Source organism: Aspergillus flavus, chromosome 6 (genome assembly GCF_009017415.1).
Source record: "Aspergillus flavus chromosome 6, complete sequence".
Taxonomy (NCBI): Eukaryota; Fungi; Ascomycota; class Eurotiomycetes; order Eurotiales; family Aspergillaceae; genus Aspergillus; species Aspergillus flavus.
The window spans coordinates 588,854-608,438 of record NC_092410.1 but is presented as its reverse complement, the minus strand read 5'-3'; the positions used below and the strand labels follow the sequence as shown (position 1 = coordinate 608,438).

The following is a 19,585-nucleotide window of genomic DNA, read 5'->3' as shown; positions in this document are numbered from 1 at the left end:
GGCTTCTTTAAGGCACTGAATCCCTCGTCCTGAATGGCCGGAAAGCAGACCAAGCGGGGAGCCTAATCTCAGGAGGGATTGCCTGGCTGAACCTACTTGTTTGTGAATACCCCTCGAAGAATCATTTGCAGAAAGTAGGTTACGCTGTCGCTTAAGGGCGACTGATCATCTGCTGATACGTCCTATAATTAGCCGTCTTTTTGGGCTCGGGGTTTGAAAATCTGATAGTTTATTAGTTTCATGCAATAAGAACAGCAGATCGAGAGCTGTATCAAGATGCAGAGTCAGGAAACTGTCCGGAGTGGGATCCTCCCGAGTCATTTTGGGGAGGGAAATTCTCCTATGATTATGGTTGTACAATCGATTGATCCTTGGTTATTGTCCCGTAAACCCCCCTTCCTGCCGGTTCGAGAAATGGGAGGGAAAAGGCAACCTTAATTAACGCTGTGTGACGCTGTACAGCGTAAGGCATAATTTATTCTCCGGTGGACGGAGAGAGCGTCTTACATACGTTGGTGGTGTATGACTGTATGTATGTCAGAGTATGGATGTTCCCGGTCGCAGTATTCCTTGGTACCCAGTCCAACGGATCGCCCCAGAAGCCTGGGAATGAGGATGAGTTTAAAGGCCAACTAAGCTGGCCCGAGCTTGCCCCTTCTTTGTCTGCTCCTTTTCCCAAGTTCCCACCATCTTGCAGATTGCATTTTCTGCGCCGAGCCCGCTCCATCCGTTGCGAATAAAAACGTGTGCCACCGTCGTGGAACCGCATTCTTTGACTCAACTCGAATTTGACATCTCTCATTTTCCTCTTTGCCTGCCTTGCATAGCCTGACAGCAGTCAATTGGACTCTGGGCCATATGAGGGGAATAGCACAGCATCGCGTTGGAATTTCCGGCCTCCATACCTATCATGAAATCATGGATGAAATACGGATACCTATAGTACCGTCGAGTAATTTGGATACTCTATACATGGCAAGGTGGTAAAGCGATAAGGTAAACTAGTAGTCGCTCACTGCTGCAGTAGAGTGGATAGGCGATCGATCCCCCCTGTTGTGAAGAGAAGGACCGATCCGGTAATCCTGGATTGGAACAAAGGACTCCCGATCTATCTCGCAAAAGAAGCAACAAAGGAGTGTCAGGTCGAGTCCAAGGGACAATCTGGCGGTCAATCAATAGATCATTGAAGCGAGCGAAAGTAAAGTTCGAGTCAGAGACAATCCTTACCCGAAACGGCGCCGATCGGGATTTGGTTACACCAAAGCAATCCCCGGTACGGAGTACAAACGGTATGACGGTGGCAGTTGGACTTCTTCCAGACCCAACCTGTACTCCAGCCACTGTGCATGAAGACTGAATATCGAAATGAACTGGTTCGTTGAGTGCGAGGACCAACAACGCATTGTACTTTTTGGATCTACAAGAAAAATAATAGGGAAAAAAAAGAAATTATCCTATTTGGGTAAAATTACGATGTTCTCGATGAGCCTCTGCATACGCCTGAAGAGACGTGGTCATGACGCCAGCCATTCCCACTGCGGAATTGCTTCTAGGGTAAAAACGGGTAAGGCGGAAAAAGCCAAGAGAATCCCAGTCCCAGGTTTTCAACGCTGGGAAACTTTTTGAACGGACTCCACTCGGGCGGTCCGCACCGAATGGGGAGGCCCCATTCCAGCCATCTTGATTCTGGTTCTGTTCGGATCATCCGTCCGTCACCTTTTTATTTTTATTTATTTACAAAACCCGAATTGGACAGCTACCGCCAAGCTATGAGTCTTTTCGGGGCGAGAAATCCCCTCGAATTTTCTAGGGCAAAGAACCTAACATCGGATCGAATTACTCGACAGCTTCCTTTGACACAGTTCGTCACCTAATCTGCTAGGATCGAGAGCTGGGTCTGAAGAAGAATGTGAGACGACAACACTGAATAAATCCACGGACGAGATTAAATCTCCCCCCCGGCCAAGCCCCACTGCAGAGAGAACCATGGTCTCACCCCTGTCTTCTCGGAAAACGGTCCTGAAAAGGGAACAGTGGCCATCCATGCCCATACCAGCCTTTCATAAGACAAGTTAATCGAAATTAAATCTCATAGCATGCAGTATTATTGCCCGAAGACGTGGTCGGATGATAACGAACGAAGGGTCATGAATCATGGAGGCGGCAGTGGCGATCTTTACCAAGGAGAACTTGAATCAATTGGATTCCTCTGAAAGGTACCTCCTTTTACAGTCTTTTGACGGAGGATGAGGCATCAAAGAAAGAGACTTGGTTACTCCGTTCTTCATATCAAATTTATCAGTACATTCCCCAAAAAGTGTAACCTAAACGGACTCCCAATCCGCTGACCGCTGTCATGTGGCATTCCGCCTTCGGTATTGGGAAGTCACGCCAGAGCCGAAGGAGGCCTTGAAACCTGCATATTCTGCGCCATGCATGACCAGATTGTCGGGTCTACCCGCATGGGATCTTCTTCTCCTGACACAACCAACAATGACGCCTTTTGGAAATTGACAAATCGTGCATTCCTCTCTCGAAATATGTCCACACTTACATCTCCAGACATAACACCCTTGTTATGATCGATTGAACGAATGGAATCCCAATTCTTCGAACTTGGTCAGCGTTGGCTGAGAAAGGATTAGTGATTCGTGTCCAATCGATAGTCCATCCATCATTGTATCACACTGCCACTAGGCAGAAGACCAGTACACCCTATTTTCTACCCTTGATTTTCATGGTGCTCCTCGTATCACCTCTTTCACCTCTTATCAGCATCCCCTTCGGCGAAGATACTCCGCTGAACCTCATGACGATACTCCGCAACGGGTGTTTCCGTCGGGGTATACACCCATATCCAGCGACTGGATGCCACCCCTTACTTACGGTCCCTTACGCCTGCATACATGGAACTCTCAAAATAATTACTCCGGGGTATTAAATATCTCATGCCGATATTTGCGACCAGCTCCTTTCTGTTGCATCTGGCGGATGATCCAGGTCAGGCGATGACATCATCCATTGATTCGAGCATTGTGTATCTCGAGAAGGGTTGTAGTGTGCTACAAGGTCGACTTCCTACCTGGTTTCTGTGTTGTCATCAAAGATCGCGGGGAAAGCCACTCGTGCTTCATGCACCCCTTTGATGCGGTGCAGATGTAACCTATACAGGACTCTGCGCGTTGTGACTTGCGACATGACTACGTTGTCGCGATTCAATGTTCTGTATTCTCTGGGCATGTTCAACTTTTGTGGTCTGAGTGAAGAGGTCAGATTCGTACAAGTAAACATGTTTGAGCCGCCTGCTCCTAGCCATCGGCAAAACCCCGGGGAAGCCTCAGGCCCATAATTGCTGAATCCGGGAAGTGATTGACACTTCTCAAGATCTAAGCCCCGAGCCCCTTTACATAGAGCCCTATTGTACAAAGAAGAGACTGTGTATTAAGGGAGGTTGACTGCCCAGGGAATAAGGAGACATCGTCCCCTAGTGTCCGCGTCACACCCGTCATTTCCCAGCCCTGTCCTGGCGTTAGGGCGATCGGAGCATCTCGGCCGACATCCTGAAGGTCTATGCCGCTGACGCTTGCCTGGCGACTTGTCGTTGGCTTTCAATTGATTGTCTGCAGACATACTTCAGCGCGCAAGGTTCCGATATCACTTCGATCTACCTCGGCGGTAGAACATATGTTCATGCAAGATAAGAAACACTGTTTCGGGAGTATACCATAGCATGAACTCTCATCTGACCCCTGGGTATACGGTAAGGATGCAACATGACTTGCAGCAACGTCGAAGGCACCTGATGTTGAAAAGAAGGCAATCCATGATCGCGATTAGCATGTAATGATCGCCAACTGGAGATCCCTTAGTGCACTATACTTTACCATGTTTCGGACACGCGGCATGCTTCATCTTGGAAAGGGGGAAGCAAGATTCGGCTAGGTTAGACTTCCGAAAGGCCTGCAGATTATCTGAAGCTTTTCTTAGGAATGGGGCCAAGCCTCGACACGAGTCCGGCTGGGTCTTTCAGGTCGAGGATTGACTTGACAATGTAGGTTACAACGGCAGTTTCGCAGGTATCGCCCGTCGGCTCTCTCCCGAAGCCCTAAAAATGACGCCCTTGCGTTCACTTATCCATGCCTTACTTCATGCTATCTAGAGTACAGGTTGTTTCAAGTAATCTTAGATAGGAACCCGTCCGGAGAATATGCTAGCTAAAGTGTCCCCATTCACTTCGACCCCAGAGTCCTCGTCATCAGTGCCATGACGATCACTCTTGGAAAAACCAGTAAGCCCTAATTGACAGACACACTGGATTCTAAATTACTCGACTACTCACGTAGCACAATGCAGCCTCACTCATCCTAACCAATATACCACTTCCCATAAGCAGGATATACCCTACTTAACTCACTCTAGTCCGCCACCATGGCAGTAGCTTAACCCACCCCCCCCCCCCCCCCCCCCCCCCCCCAAAAAAAACCAAAAGACTAGCCACAACGCGCCATCCCCACGAACAACCAACACACCTATCTAGATGACACACGACGTATCAGAACCTAAAAAGCTGGTAGTAAACCTCACTAGTCCATACCAGATCTAGTCGACCGTTACGCTCGGATAGCGGCAAGAGAGTTTCATTTTTAAGCGAAGCTGGCATCTGCAGCTGTGGTCCCCGAAGGTGATCTATCACAAGCCTCCGTATTCTCAGTACGTATTCCCCTCATCGTTTATGGAGTAGTCTAGCGGGGAATCGCAACCATTAGCGTAAGTACTGTACCAGCATCGTATCAGTCTGTCTGTACGGAGTAATACTTAGGTACAGACAGAAATGATGCAAGAATGTAGATCGTGATCTCAATGGTCCTTCGGCTAGCTGATCAAGACCCTACTAGTATGTTCGTAAGTGTACCCAGGTAGCTAACAACTAGCAACTAGCAACTACGGAGTAGGAACTAGTAACAATTAGCACCCAGATCTACATAAATAGCCAGGATAAATAATCCCCATGCGAACTCATCGCCGTTTCATATAATGTAAGTAAGAACGAAAATAATTAGGGTCTATTATGAATAAGCACGTTTTCACGAATCTCTCACGCAAGGGAGAGGGAAGAGAGCTTTTTATCCCTTTCACAACGGCACGGCAGTCGGCTTGTTCCGACCCCAGCTGAAACATGGATTGCAGGTATGCGGGTCAAGGTAAGGGAGGGTTGGTGATATGCGTAGGTGGAATTCCTCGGCTATGGATGCCTCGTGGTGCGGTTAGTTTGGTTTGTGTCTCGCGTGGCGGTTTGGGCGATGAGTTATTTACTGTGTATTTTGGGAAGATCTGTTGATTGGGTTATTGGGGATTGGTTCTGTTTAATGCAGCTTGTGTTTGGGGTAGGTGGGATATGTCATTGTGCAGGTTTGGGGTTATACGATGTTAGTATCCCCGCTTGATGACTAGCTGAGCTATCTTGATCTGTGTATATAGTGGCAATGAATAATCATTAAAAAAAAAAGACGGTATAAAATGTAGTTATAGCACGCTATATGTGAATATTACCATGAGTAAAGAAAGCAAAAAAAAAAAAAAAAAAAAAAAAGAGAGAGAGAGAGAAAGAGGAGCTACTATTGTTTATAAAGTAACCTCACGTGCCGAAAATATATAAGCAACAAAATGAGATACATGATATACAACACCTTAATATCTCCATGCTTTTCACACTACTTTCCATATGTGTCGTATCTCAAAGCAAAAGCACATGAAAATAGCTATTAAAGATTTGAAAAATGGTTAATTTACACCAGAAACTACTTGCGCTAAGGCCTTCGACGCGTAGGGTGCTGCGGCTCGGGAGATTTGTCCCAAGACCGTTCATTTCTGCCTCCACAGATCCATATGGAGGAGATGGCGTGCCAGCTCACTCCAGGATTTTGCTCGTGCGAGGTCTGAGCCCGGCGGCGACCAGTAGGGCGCAGACTTCGCTGGATACCACTCTTGACCTAGACTTGAACTACGTTTCCGGGCGGAGAATCCGCGGACGCTCCGAGAGGGAGGGACTATGGAGATGGAGTGGTGATATAACTGGTACTTTCGTGTAGCAAAGGCCCGAACATGTATTTCGTAGAGAAAGACTCTAGATTTATTGATTGTAATAGAAATAATGTTTGTAAATTTATGTAATTCATTCCAGAGACCCTTATGATCTGCCTTGGGATGGCCTCTCATGGAAACATAGTTGCAAATGGCTAATAGATTATCTAATTTTGAGGAGGGAACTCTTAAAGAATGTATACTGGATATGTATGAACATGGTCTAGACTTTTGAGTATCAAGACCTCGTCATTTTGCCTGAATGTTATTATATGCTCGATTGAAGCCTCAATCTCCATCTTAACTTACCTATATTGGTGTTAGATGGGTGCATCAATCTATGCAATGCAAAGAAACACGTGACTCTCGATATGACTATCAACATGCAAAATGTGAAGATCCGTTACTAATAGATAACTGGCTTTCATTGGTTCAAAATACTGTACAAAACATGGTATTGCTAACGAGGATATATCCAATATGGATGAAACAGACCCGAGAAAGTATTATAGCAACTGCAAGGGTGATCACTGGATCCGAAGCACATGACTGCTGTGCTCAAACAATCCAACCTAAAAATACTGAATGGGCTACTGCCGTTACTGCGGTGAATGCATCGGGTTGGCTTTACCACCACAGATGATTCTTGCTGGAAAGTTCCATCAATCTCAGTGGTATCAATCAGTCTCAGCAAATCAAGGCAATAAAACGAGTCTTAATGAAATGGTAAGTCCCAATTCAGGTCTTGAATGGTGCAGTTTACATTTGGTTCTAATACTATTCCACGAACAAAAGGTCGATATCATATGAAATCCTTGATGTCATGGCACACTCCAGTGAGCGATTTGCATGTCAGCTTAAATCCAACATTGCCTATAAGATAAGTCCTATATCAATCCTGGTTCAGCTTTAGGAGGAAATGGAGCTCCTCTTCCGCTTCCTTGTCTGTCTTGAAGACCCCTGTCCTGCAGCTTGTCGTTGTCATAGCACTGCTCTTCTGAACGCCTCTCATAACCATGCACATATGGGCTGACTCCATCACGACGGCGACCCCTTGGGGTTGTAGAAGTTCTTCGATGGCCTGAGAGATCTGCTTTGTGAGACGCTCTTGAACTTGCAGTCTGCGCGCGTAGATCTCTGCAATTCGAGCCAACTTTGACAGCCCTAAAACACGACCGTTGGGGATGTATGCAATATGAACCTATATCGCATTGTCAAACCATGGTGCATTGAACCCATGCATCAATGAAAGATTCATACCTTGCCTACAAATGGAATTAAATGATGCTCACACATACTGAACACTTCAATATCGCGAACCAGAACAATCTCGTTGTGGTTTATATTGAAGATGGCATCTTTTCCGATATCGTATGCACTTTCCTCATACCCTTTGGTGAAGAAGAGCAGAGCCTTGGCATATCGCTCAGGGGTTTTGAGGAGGCCGTCCCGATTGGGATCTTCTCCTATGTCTTCCAAGATGCTTCGTATACTGGCGGCCATTCTCGCCTCTCTGGATATTTTCATGTGTTCATCCAGACATAGTGAAACAACATTTCCTGGCTTTGCTTTAGCGGCTGGAATCCTAGTGAAGGATATACGTACCTGATTTGCTATCATGGTCATCGGTATTCACATGGTTAGTACCATTCATGGAGGCAACAGTTTCCTCAATGACTGGCCTCTCCGACGACACCGGTTTCCTATCGTCCTGTACAGGGCTAACAAGGACATCTGATTTTGAGCTTGTCATGGTTACTTTTCGTGACTATGTGATCTGACCAGGGGTGAATCCGATTCTTCAGGTCTCGTTGGTCGTGTGTGGCAGATAGTAGTGTACCCCAGTAAGGATAGCAATATCACCGATAAATAGTCCTATTTCTCTGAACTAATTGGGATGATGTCTGCTAGATTCATTACTACCATGCCATTGTGAATTTACTTCGCAAAGTAATAACAGGGTGAATAATTGGGCAGCGATAACCAACAGTTCCTGCCGACTATGACACGGGGCATGGAGGGGAAAGAAATAGGAGTACAGACAAGCTACCTGCGCCAAATTCTATAAAAATTAATATAAACGAATAGCACGAGTGCATTGCAAATTACTAACCAGATATGCTAGAATAGTTGTTTTGCTGCAACTCCGATGTGTCCCGAAAGGGAAGTTATCACCTGGGGAGATTTTTAGTACCAAAATAGGAAGATATCGGGCATGTATACATATTAAGCCGGGCATATACTAAAGTCGTATTAGGCTCACATATTGAAAGATGTACATAAAAGGTGGGGTGGGGGACGATCAATGAGGCTGAGCTATTTTTCTACGGAAATTCACTTCCAGAGCAATCTATCATTTCTACTCTGCTCCACTACACTAGTTGGTCGCTGATCTCCATCTTCAGCTGATCCACGACCAGCCTTGTGCCCCACTCCAAGAGGCGCCCTGTGGTTTTGCAGGTCGCATAAAGGACATCGTCGTGAGTTTCACTTCAACCATTCTTTTCGCTATCTACATCTTCATGCTGAACTGACATGGCTACCCTCAATTCCTTGAAGGAGGCCCTTGGGCAAAAAGCTGTAACTACGCCGTCATCCTCGAGGCAGCAGTTGTCCGACACACAGTACAGCGCTGGCTTCGATATCTTCGCTGGAGGGTCAGAATACCAAGACTTTATTATTCCTCAACTACCTCAGCTGCTAGCCCCTCTCTTCAACTCCCGTCTTCATGTCTCGGTGCTGGAAATTGGACCTGGCCCGAAGAGCGTGCTCGGGTATCTACCCCACAGTCTAAGAAAGAAGGTCAGAAGATACGCGGCATTTGAGCCTAACGAATTGTTCGCTACAAAGGTGGAGAAATGGCTCTGCACTTCTTTGGAGGCAGAGTTTCCGCTGCCCTGTCTGGCAAGCCCGCCCGGCATTCATCGACTCCCATTTGTTCTGAATAGCAACATAAACAGCGATGCCAGCACTAGTACAAATATTAGTGATGAAAGGTTCGATCTTGTCTTATTTTGCCACAGCATGTATGGTATGAAGCCCAAAGACAAGTTCATTGAACAGGCGCTGGAAATGCTTGTCGAGGCACCCCAAGGCGGAATGGTGGTAGTTTTTCATCGCGATGGAACCTTGAGCCTCAACGGATTAGTGTGCCATAGAACAGCTTGCTTCCCTACCGGGGCTATTCGCGTGCTAGATGAAGACAAGGTGTTAGACAATTTCGCTTCGTTCGTCGCGGGCTTTGTCATGGAGGACACAGAGGCGGACAAGGCTACTCGACTCGAGTGGCGTAAAGTGTGCCGCGCCTTGGGCCGTCGTGAAGAAGCCTATCCAGACCATCTCTTGTTCAGCTCTCCCAGCGTCATGGCGGCCTTTACCCAACATGCGACCACGTTGCCAGAGTTGACGGCGCAGGTACCGTTGGTGAAGGATAAGACGGTTAAGAACCGGGAGGCTTTCCACCATGGCTCTGCTTCAATTGTTAGACCTACAGAAGTCCAGCATGTCCAGCAGTGCGTTCAGTGGGCTCGGAAGCACGAGGTCGGTCTGACCGTCGTTGGTGGGGGTCACAGCGGCCAGTGTCTATGGCCCAACGTCGTCTCCGTCGATATGAGCGCCTTTGACCACATACACATTCTCCCGGCTGGGAAAGATGGAGGAGAATCCAGCTCTGATTCCGTGGTCATCGCTGGGGCTGGCTGCAAGACGGGGGATATCGTTCGCAAAACCATGGCGGCCGGCCTGACAGTGCCCTTGGGAGCTCGTCCAAGCGTAGGCGCGGGACTATGGCTACAAGGCGGTATCGGGCACCTGGCTAGGCTATATGGCCTCGCGTGCGACGCCATAATCGGTGCCGTGGTGGTCAGCGTCGACTCTGGCGAGGCTCTCTGCATTGGCCATGTACCAAGCCAACACCGGCCGGCCGGTGCGGTGCGCCCCAAAAATGAATCTGATCTTTTATGGGCCATAAAAGGCGCTGGGAGCAACTTTGGTATCGTAGTCAGTATTACCTTCAAGGCATACGTGGCTCCGGTTCACTTGATTCGAAGCTGGGTTATCCCGCTGAGTGACAGCCTCGAGGCGCGGCGCAGGCTGAGCGATTTGGATAACCTCATCGCTAGCAAGCTTCCACGGAACTGTTCTGCAGATGCGTATCTATATTGGGAGTTCGGTCAGCTGCATCTTGGCATAACCATGTTTGAAGCTTCCACGACTAGGCTTATCTCTGATACATCCACGCCTACGCCCCCGCCTGTGGACGTAGACACAATTTTGGGACTAGATGGCAAATTTGATGTCGTGGATGGCATCGGTTTGTTCGATGCCGAGATGTACATGTCCCAGATGCACGGCGGACATGGCGGCTGCAAGACATCTGCGTTCAAGCGATGTGTATTCTTAAAAAATATCGGAGCAGTGAACGTCGCCGACATCTTAACGACGGCCGTTGGGACTCGTCCCACGCCACTCTGCTATCTCCATCTACTACACGGTGGCGGCGCGGTCAGCCAAGTGGCGTCCGGTGCTACTGCGTTTGGTTGTCGAGACTGGGATTATGCCTGCGTGATAACTGGTGTATGGCCCCGCGACCAGGATGGAACTGAGATCGCTCATGCTGTCGAGCGGTGGGTATATAATGTCGCCAGGGATTTATTACCCTTGAGTAGCGGAGTTTACGGCGCAGACCTTGGGCCAGACCCCAGAGACGCCATTCTGGCGGCCAAGGCTTTTGGCCCAAACCGGCCGCGCCTGGCTCGTCTCAAGCACTGTTCAGACCCGCATAATGTGCTGGCTTACGCCTGCCCACTCCCCAGAGTGTCGATGAAACAGAGACTCATCATTCTTGTTACGGGCGACAGCTGCGCTGGCAAGGACTATTGTGCCGACATCTGGGTCTCCGCATTACTCGCATACAACCACAAGGACCTCACGGCACGCGCAGTCAGCATTAGCGATGCGACTAAGCGAGAGTACGCGACGGCCACTGGTGCCGACCTGAACCGTCTGCTTTCTGACCGTGCCTACAAGGAGCAACACCGGCCAGCATTGACGGCATTCTTCCAGGACCAGGTGCGTCACCGTCCTCGGCTGCCAGAGGAACATTTCCTGAATGTGGTGGACAGCGCTGCAGATGTGGACGTGCTGCTAATCACGGGTATGCGAGATGAGGCGCCGGTAGCAACCTTTTCACATCTGGTGCCAGACGCTAGACTGCTCGAAGTTCGCGTTCAAGCTGGTGAAGAGATGCGGCGGGCTCGCGGAGGGTGCCATGGCAGTGATGATGACTCTAATGACAACAAGAATAACGACAATGGCAGGTTGAATCTGACAGCCTTGGACCACCACCCCGACCTCATCTTCCACAATGATACGACCGGAGACAAAGCGGCAAAAGCGTTTGCCGACTACTACCTACTTCCCTTCTGCCATGAGGACCTGCAACGACTGACCGACATGGTGCGCCAGGTACCCGACTTTCCACGCTTGGGCATCGAGTTCCGCCATGTACTCGATATCTCCCAGCAGCCAGGCGGGCTGACTCTCTGCACATCTCTGCTGCAGTCTCACTTCACCGGTGACTGGGCCAAAGTTGATGCAGTAGCATGCTGTGAGGCCGGCGGCTTTGTCTATGCATCAGCGTTAGCTTCGCAGGTTGGTGTACCCTTGGCGTTGATTCGCGAAGCCGGTAAGCTTCCGCCGCCCACGATCTCTGTTGCCAAATCTCCATCGCATGTCTCGCTTTCGACATCCAATGGTATGAATGAGAAGAGGATCGAGATGGCCCGGGGTTTGATCCCCCGAGGCGGGTCAGTGGTGGTAGTGGACGATGTGCTTGCCACGGGGAACACACTTTGTGCGGTGCTGCAGCTCTTAGATGAAGCTGGTATCAGTAGTAAGGATGTTACTATTATGGTTGTGGCTGAATTTCCTCTTCACCGTGGCCGGGAATTTTTGCGGCAGCGTGGATTTGGCGGAGTTAAGATTCAAAGCCTTCTGGTCTTTGATGGTGCTTAGAAGAAGGGAAAGACGGAGAGGATCTTGGGGTTTTCGCTTCGGATTTAGATATCAAGATATTCTCTGTCTTTCATCTCTTAGAGCTGATCTGTTCTTTATGGATTCCGACGTATATTAGCAGATGTTTTGGAGTCTGGGATTTCATGGTTTTGCTTCATCCTGTCATGTCCCCTTGACATATTTTCATATCCGCGCTTCTTTTTCTTTTAGTCTCTCTCTTCGACCCACAGACAGAAGACCAAATAGATTAAACAGGTCTCTGAAAGCGCATGAACAGTCTGTTGAGATAACAGTCAAAATATTCTTTCAAGAGGATAGATACCTACAACGGCGACTGCAAACCCTCAAGAACTTAACCAACAGAAAAGAATATGCAGTGACACACCAATTGAGGGTTTCTCCCCTTTCCTTACCAGGGACTTGGGATATCTATTTCCACCGACGCGATTGCCATGGAATTGCATACGGATAACATAATTGTTTAAGGTGCGGTAATTCCAGGCGTGGCCATCCGACTGAGTCTAGATGAGGTCGATATGATTGGACATGCTGCTGCAAAGGAGGTTACTTTGCCCTGGATATAGTGCTGGCCTTTAAAAGTACTATTAGTTAATAGTATAGTTTTTTTTTTTTTGGATTTAGAAATTCTGCTAGTATTTTCTGATTTGTTGAGATAATTATTCATACGGTCTAAAGTAGTCTCTTTCGGAGTATTTATCTCTAAAAGACCTTCCCAATAAATCGAATGGCATATTGAGCATCACACCACGACTCATGTGATGACCCGCTCCTTCAGCTCAATGCCAAATTTATCTTTTAGTTCGTCTCGCAACAGGCTGGCAATTTCCGCACTCGACCAAGGTGCCACCATCCCCGTCGCAGGAATGCGTCCCTCCAACACCGCCAGAACCCCTACAGCACAGGGAAGTCCTACCAGTTTCGCCATCGCACTACGATACCCCGGACCCAGAGGCTCCCCATATTCAACTAGAGTACTCGATCTCTTTTCCACCGAGCCATCCGCATGTTCGATATCAAAGATGTGCTGCAACACAATCATATCTCGTTCTCCAGGCTGGTAGGCCATTCGGGTCTCCAGCACGGCACAGAGCGTGTCAAGAGGTGTACCATGTCCCACAACCGGCGTGGGATCAAAGAGACCAATCCACCGTAGACCGGACAATGCACGATCGACATCGTCTTTGTCCGTAACGAACGCCTCAATTTTCCGCCTAACTGCATTTTGAACATCCTTCGGTGATGAGGACTCCGAAAGTCCAAGGAGGGAGGCAGTCAATTGCACCCAAGTTGTACCCGACCTCTCCAGCGCCGCCATTCGCTCCTGCGAGAAGTACCCAATGGACACTAATGCGCGAATGATCTCGGGGAACCCGGCATAACGTAGGGTGCCCCGAAAGACGGTGTGTGCTTCGGGGATGTTATAGAAATCGCGGAAACCGACGGAGTCTCGGTTCGGGTATCCCACCAGATTGAACCCCGGGAAAATGCGCTGTGGGGAAGCCGCAGCCATCAGATCCTTTCCGTCGACGGTTGCGATGTCATTATCGCGGTACCATTGTGCGGAGTTGAGAAGGGCAAGGAGACCTCCTCGAGGACTCCAGGAGAACTTGTAACCCAGCGGGTTGTCGGAGTGCTCTGGGGCAGGGAGAGCGCCACAGTAGCTCGTGAAGGCTTTCACTTGTCCGCCTGCTTTGTGGACCTCATCAATCGTCTTTACGGCGTAAAGGTGGTCGATGCCGGGGTCGAGACCGATCTCGTTGAGGACTGTTATACCCGCGGCCTTGGCTTGGTCGTCGAGTGCCCAGAGGGCGGGCGAGATGTAGCTCGTTGTCACGACTGGTTTGCTGTATTGTATGGCGGCTGAGATAACGAGGGCGTGGTGAACGTAAGGGATGAGAGAGATGACGATATCTGTTTGGGAGATGGCCGCGCGGAGGTTCTCCGGCTCGTTGGCTACATCGAGAGCGATAGCCGTCGTAGACTTGTAGTTTGCGGCGAGGGCCTGGGCGACACTTAGAGTGCGGCAGGCTACAGTGACCTGGACTCCTGCTTCGGAGAGCGCCTGGACGGCGGGCTCACAGACGAAGCCGGCACCTAACAGAAGGGCTTTTTTCCCGATTGCAGAAGACATCGTAATAATGTTTTCCTCATTCACTGTTACTGTATGAGAAGTACTGGATATGAACCGAATGAGAGGTGCAGACCATTGGCAGTGCGGGATGACAGATTATGACAGATGATGACAGGCGATGACTGTCTCCATGACAGATGATGACTATTCCTGTGGGGCACTCGATCGAGGCTAATCTCCAGACGTCTCTAGTGTCGTGCTAAGTAGGCCAAGCATCGCTAATTGAGGGGAGTTTCACTCCACCCCAGTTTGCCAGCCAATGATGGGATTATGTTGCTTTTGAGATATTTGAAGGGGATTCTATGAAGTCACGGCTACTTCCCGACGTACTTGATCAAAACTGATGGATTTACTATCTGTATATAGACCTTCAGAAGCATCAAACAATAATATCCTTGTCCAACTTCCGAAACATCAACCAAAACCCAGCCGTAATAGCGAGTTGGACGCCGGTCAAACACCCGTAGAAAATAGTCATATAAGGATCTTTTGCAGCCGGCGAGATCGCAATGCCCAATGCATAGCTGATCGAGGCCGTTCCCACAAATAACGCCTGCACGATAGACTTCATGCTCCGTGGGGCTTTCGAATAGCAGAACTCTGACCCAGTCGTCACGCAGAAGATCTCCCCAATCGCCATAAGCACGTAACACGGCACCTGCAGAAACACATTGATATGCTGCGGGATGGTGCCGTTCTTCGAATCCGGACAGGCCAGGGGATGGTCAGGACACGGCCCAGCGCGGTAGATAAAGGCCTGGAGACCCGTCGCCCAGGCCAACGAGGCACCCATGAGGAAGAAACCGACGGAAATACGAGCAATGGGGCGAAACGGAATTTTGCGGCGGTTGAGAAAGGGAAACAGACATTGTTGGATCAGCGGTCCTGCGATGATGCAGATAATCGGGTTAAAATTAGGCATCACGTCGTTGGGGATCCCGTAAGTTTCCATTTGACCGGCTTGTGAGATCAAGTTATTGTATGTTTGTCCCCAGCAGAGCCAGACAACTGGGAATGCGAGACTGGGGAAACGTTAGTCTGTGGAGAATGCACTGCAAATGAGGAACCTACCAGATTTGACACGCTATGAGGGCATTGCGGACTCCCTGTAGGAATTCATCATCCCACGGAACCTGGCGACCGTACTTCTCCTGTTGCACCGCTGGCTGGGCGGCGCTGAGCGACATCCCACCTCGAATCCCGAGCCAAATGACTCGCAACACTTTCGGAACCACTGAGCCTGCGGGAGGTGCTTTGTCTGTGAGGATCCATGAGTATATCATGTTCTGGGAGAAAGTGATGCTTTCGCGTACGGTATTTATTTTTGAAGACCGACATAAGGACCAGTCCTACCCATAGAAAGCAGAAGCAGAGTAAAAAGGCAGACCAAAAGCTCGAATATTTTTCCATAAAGGTGGTGGCTATCCCGGACAGAGAGGCGACATTAATGAACCTGAATGCATATCCATTCTTAGCCTTCCTGCTTGTATACCTGGAATGATGGAGATATGGTTTTTTCGAACGCACCAGAAGTACCAATTGTACATGTATTGTATCGTGAGAGATCGGTCCACAACCACCCGTTCTCCGGATGGGAGCTCGCGAATGAATGGCTCATGATGGGGGTATTGATCTGCGATAAAGGGATAGATCGAGGCCTTCACGCCGCCTATGCCCAGCGCGATCAAGACAAGGGACACACCCAGCCCTGCGGCAGACGCGCCTGCTTGGTGTAGAGCCGAAGGCAGAGCTGTCGTAAAAAGAATGAGAGACCCCACGAGGTAGATGCTGCGGAAGAAGGGATGTCAGCAGATATCTTCCTATTAGCTTTTACATGAGCGAGATCATTTTCACCTACACTGTACTTAGCAAAATCAGCTTATATCGCCCCAGCCAACCGTCGGCCACCACCGCCAGCGGCACCGGTGCAAAGTTAACCAACACCATGAACGCATAGTTCACAGCCGTGGCGTTCGACTGCCCCATACCGAGTGCTCCAGGAACGAGATCATTTGGGCTGTTCTGCAAGTAGTTTTGCAGGCAGGTCGAGGCGCCATAGAAGACAAATCTCTCGGCTGATCCGACTAGAATGACCAGCCAAACTGGGTAGGGAACGTTGTCGGCGACATGAACAAGCTCTTTCAATTCTTGGTTCGTGGGCCGACATGATGTTTCATCGCCTGTGTGATTTATAGGAACAATATCTCCTGTCTGCTTTTCTGTCACCGTCAACGAAGGCGAGGAGCTTTCCACTTGGCTCTCTTTGGCCTGGGAAGCCATGTTGAGCTCTCATGTGTCAGAAATGTGGGACACTGAAGGGAAGAAGGAAATCTTTCAGTCCAACAGGGCCTAAAATCCCATACTAAGCATAATAGGTAAATTTTAAGATCGATCACCCTCCTGCCCTCCCAAAAAGAAACAAAATTAATGATATTTACACACTTTACCCGTTCGGTAACGAGCATGCATTGGCTTAGGACATTGGTCAGCAGTGTTCTCAGAAAATTGTCCACAAAGGACGGCATACTAGCGTTCCTTAAGCGGGTTTTAGTGGGGTGGGCAAAGGCGTGCTATAACCTGTATTTTATTTCAATCGGTCCATACTTCGGTAGGTACAGTCATGTTTCATCCATATGACTATTTGTACCCTAGACCCCCTGTTGTTTGGATGACTCAGAGCCTATCATTGTGGATTTAACGTAATTGGCAGACGAGCTAGGACAGGGTCCAATATTATGCCATGGGAATGTAATAAATTACAACTCGATCTCTCAACAACGTAGATACCTCTATAAAGAATATTTCCTTATAGCTCAGGGCTTTCTTTCCACGTGATATCTAGTCTAGCCACGTTAGGGGAATTATATTTCTAGCTCAAAACAACGTAATTTTTGATACCATAATAATATTAATGCAGCTTCAGGGTTTCCTTGAAATAAGTATCTAGTGCTGAGAAGTCGAGCTGCCTACAGCAGTGAAATAAAATAAAACTCGTGGTTGATTAGATATAATATGGGGCTTGGGGCTGCACAGCTTGCTTACTGAATAAGTTAGGTATCTTGGGAGTGATGACTGTGCTTGGGTTACTGCCCATCCTTAAATGGGTGACGGATCATTGGTTTGTGACCTCAATAGTCATGCCTAATAGTGATAGGCTAAGCCCCCGCCGAGACCCTACGAGGCACCCAAGCTAAGGTCGTTTTGCCTCCGAGCCAATTCTTTGTGTTGTTGCAATGAAGTCTACCGCGATGGCTCCATGGACAGAACAATGTGAACCCCAATTGGGTCCTGACTCGATTATCGACTCCGATCCCCAAGACTACCGACACGCGGAGATTATACTCAACGCAGGATATTCTCAAGTTCGTCTGGCAGTACAGTATCGTGCCTCTGTGACATGTCACTGGTATCGAACGATCGATATTATCTTGGAGGGTAACCCGCATACCTTTTACCCGGGGTTGTGCCTCGCATCCACAGAGGAAAAAAAGGCATTTGTGGGTGAGAAGGGTCCAGATGGGAAGGTTACGCAGTATGATCAAATCAGTGCAGCCAATCCAGCCATTGCATTGGTTCGGCTAGCTGCCTCGAGATCCAACACCCAGTCGGGTCTCAAGTTCATCCTGCCTTTGAACTCAGGATATCTACGCCGGGCGGATATTCTCGAAGAACGCTTCCGGGGCTGCGATCAAGTGGAATGTGTCAATGGCTTTGCAGTGTCCACCGAGCAGCGCCTGAATGCTTGCAACGAAGTTGGCCGGCTATCGGATATCTTATCGTCCGCGTGCGGAGGCATCATTGTCAGAGAGCCACAGACCGGAACCACGATCGACTCTGTTCTCAGCCAAGTAGAAAGCGAGATCCGACGGCGTCTATCATTCCAATGGCTATCGTCCGAGCCCATTCGGCCCAAGCGGCTCGCCGTCGTCCAGGCCCGGAAGGAGCACCACACGATAGAACGTTTCTACATGGCTGCAAGGTCGTTAAACATTAGCCTAATCGCCGTCGACTCGCCTGGCCACTGGTTAGAGGCCGATGATGGACCGAGTGCCTCATTACGAGAGGAGTTCATTCCCTTCGACATGACCGTTGATGAGACCTTCTCTATTCGACTGTACCATGCACTCAAAGATCACAACCTAGACGGAATCATCACCTCCAACGACCGACATCTAGTCGGAGTAGCTGAAGCAGCGGAAATGCTTGGATTGCCCACCATGCCTTCCAAGGGCCTGAAAGTCGCAACAGACAAGTACGCAACCAGAGCCGCCGAGGAGGCTGACGCCCTGGTCCCAGCAAGTTTCCAGGTTCAGAGTCTAGAAGAGCTCGACGGTCTGTTCATACGACCCAATGCACCAGCACTCACATTCCCGCTGATTGTGAAGCCTTGTCTGGGCTGGTCGAGCGACTGCGTCACACGGGTAACGACCATCGCTGAACTCCGTGACGCTGTACACCGCGCCTCTACCCGTCACTTAGGTTCAATGTTCACCAGTACCGGCGTGGTTATCGAGCCCTATATCGATGGACCTGAAGTAGATACCAATATAATCCTGCTCGACGGAGAGTGTCTGTTTTTCGAAATCTCCGATGATTTCCCTTGCACTGGAGACGCACCCGACGCAAACGCCCAGACGAGCAACTTTCAAGAGACTCAGATCATGTATCCCACTGCCCTCCCGGAAGCTGAACAATGGACCTTACGAGATAGCATCCAGAACAGTCTGATTCGGCTAGGACTCAAGACAGGTGTTTTCCACGTCGAGGCCAGGGTTCGGAATTCCGTGGCTAGTTATACCACCGATGAATCGGGGCTGTTTGATCTCCGCGTTGGTTCAGATAAGTCGGACCTCCAAGCTGAGCAGCCCAGCTGCTGGCTGATTGAAATCAACTCTCGGCCCCCGGGAGGATTCTCGGACTGGGCCACGGCCTACATACATGGCGTATGCTACCATGCGCAAGCTATTCTAGCCGCCGTTGGCGACCAAGAACGTTTCAAGGCGCTGGCTACCCCGTTTCAGCAACAGGGCGCGGCAACTGCTTGCCCAGAACCGCAATTCCACTGCATGTTGGTCTACCTCAGTCCCGAACGCTCGGGGATCTTGGCCAATTCGCCCTGCGAAGATACGCGAGCACAAGCACCGGATCTAATGAAACACGTATTACGTTCTCAGTGCTGGTATCGGCGTGGAGAAAAAGTATCTGGGCCGCAGGATCCAAGTTTGGGTTGGTTGGCAACGTATCTTGTTTTTGCAATGGGGGAGGATTTTGGGCGTGAGGAAGTACTTCATCTGGGAAATCGGGTCCGCAAAGAGTTTCGTGTGGAGATAGAATAAT

The 19,585-nt window shown here is 49.3% G+C and overlaps 5 protein-coding genes across 5 annotated transcripts; 2 read left to right on the top strand and 3 right to left on the bottom strand.

Annotated features, from left to right (window-relative positions):
• Nucleotides 1-6,932: 6,932 nt before the first annotated feature.
• F9C07_1733054 (uncharacterized protein) lies at nt 6,933-8,320 on the bottom strand. Its single transcript, XM_041286980.2, has 5 exons — nt 8,195-8,320; nt 8,125-8,143; nt 7,687-7,985; nt 7,342-7,640; nt 6,933-7,282 (listed from the first exon to the last, which is right to left on the bottom strand). Exons 3-5 carry the CDS (start codon nt 7,832-7,834, stop codon nt 6,974-6,976), a joined length of 756 nt encoding a protein of 251 aa, XP_041149582.1. The 5' UTR covers nt 7,835-7,985; nt 8,125-8,143; nt 8,195-8,320; the 3' UTR covers nt 6,933-6,973.
• On the top strand, nt 7,686-14,440 carry F9C07_2095383 (phosphoribosyl transferase domain protein). The gene is made up of 2 exons (XM_041286975.2): nt 7,686-7,925; nt 7,993-14,440. The coding sequence occupies exon 2, from the start codon at nt 8,617-8,619 to the stop codon at nt 12,094-12,096; it is 3,480 nt and encodes a 1,159-aa protein (XP_041149583.1). The 5' UTR covers nt 7,686-7,925; nt 7,993-8,616; the 3' UTR covers nt 12,097-14,440.
• Nucleotides 12,869-14,248, bottom strand: F9C07_8067 (lysine-ketoglutarate reductase/saccharopine dehydrogenase; the record flags this gene model as incomplete). Its single annotated transcript, XM_041286981.1, has 1 exon — nt 12,869-14,248. One exon carries the CDS (start codon nt 14,246-14,248, stop codon nt 12,869-12,871), a length of 1,380 nt encoding a protein of 459 aa, XP_041149584.1.
• Nucleotides 14,441-14,574: 134 nt separating the features above from the next.
• On the bottom strand, nt 14,575-16,843 carry F9C07_2285833 (putative MSF oligopeptide transporter). The gene is made up of 5 exons (XM_041294275.2): nt 16,107-16,843; nt 15,776-16,036; nt 15,562-15,701; nt 15,320-15,506; nt 14,575-15,270 (listed from the first exon to the last, which is right to left on the bottom strand). The coding sequence occupies exons 1-5, from the start codon at nt 16,526-16,528 to the stop codon at nt 14,628-14,630; spliced, it is 1,653 nt and encodes a 550-aa protein (XP_041149585.1). The 5' UTR covers nt 16,529-16,843; the 3' UTR covers nt 14,575-14,627.
• A 653-nt stretch (nt 16,844-17,496) lies between these two features.
• F9C07_8065 (ATP-grasp superfamily protein) lies at nt 17,497-19,584 on the top strand (the record flags this gene model as incomplete). Its single annotated transcript, XM_041286978.1, has 1 exon — nt 17,497-19,584. The coding sequence occupies one exon, from the start codon at nt 17,497-17,499 to the stop codon at nt 19,582-19,584; it is 2,088 nt and encodes a 695-aa protein (XP_041149586.1).
• Between the last annotated feature and the right edge of the window lies 1 nt (nt 19,585).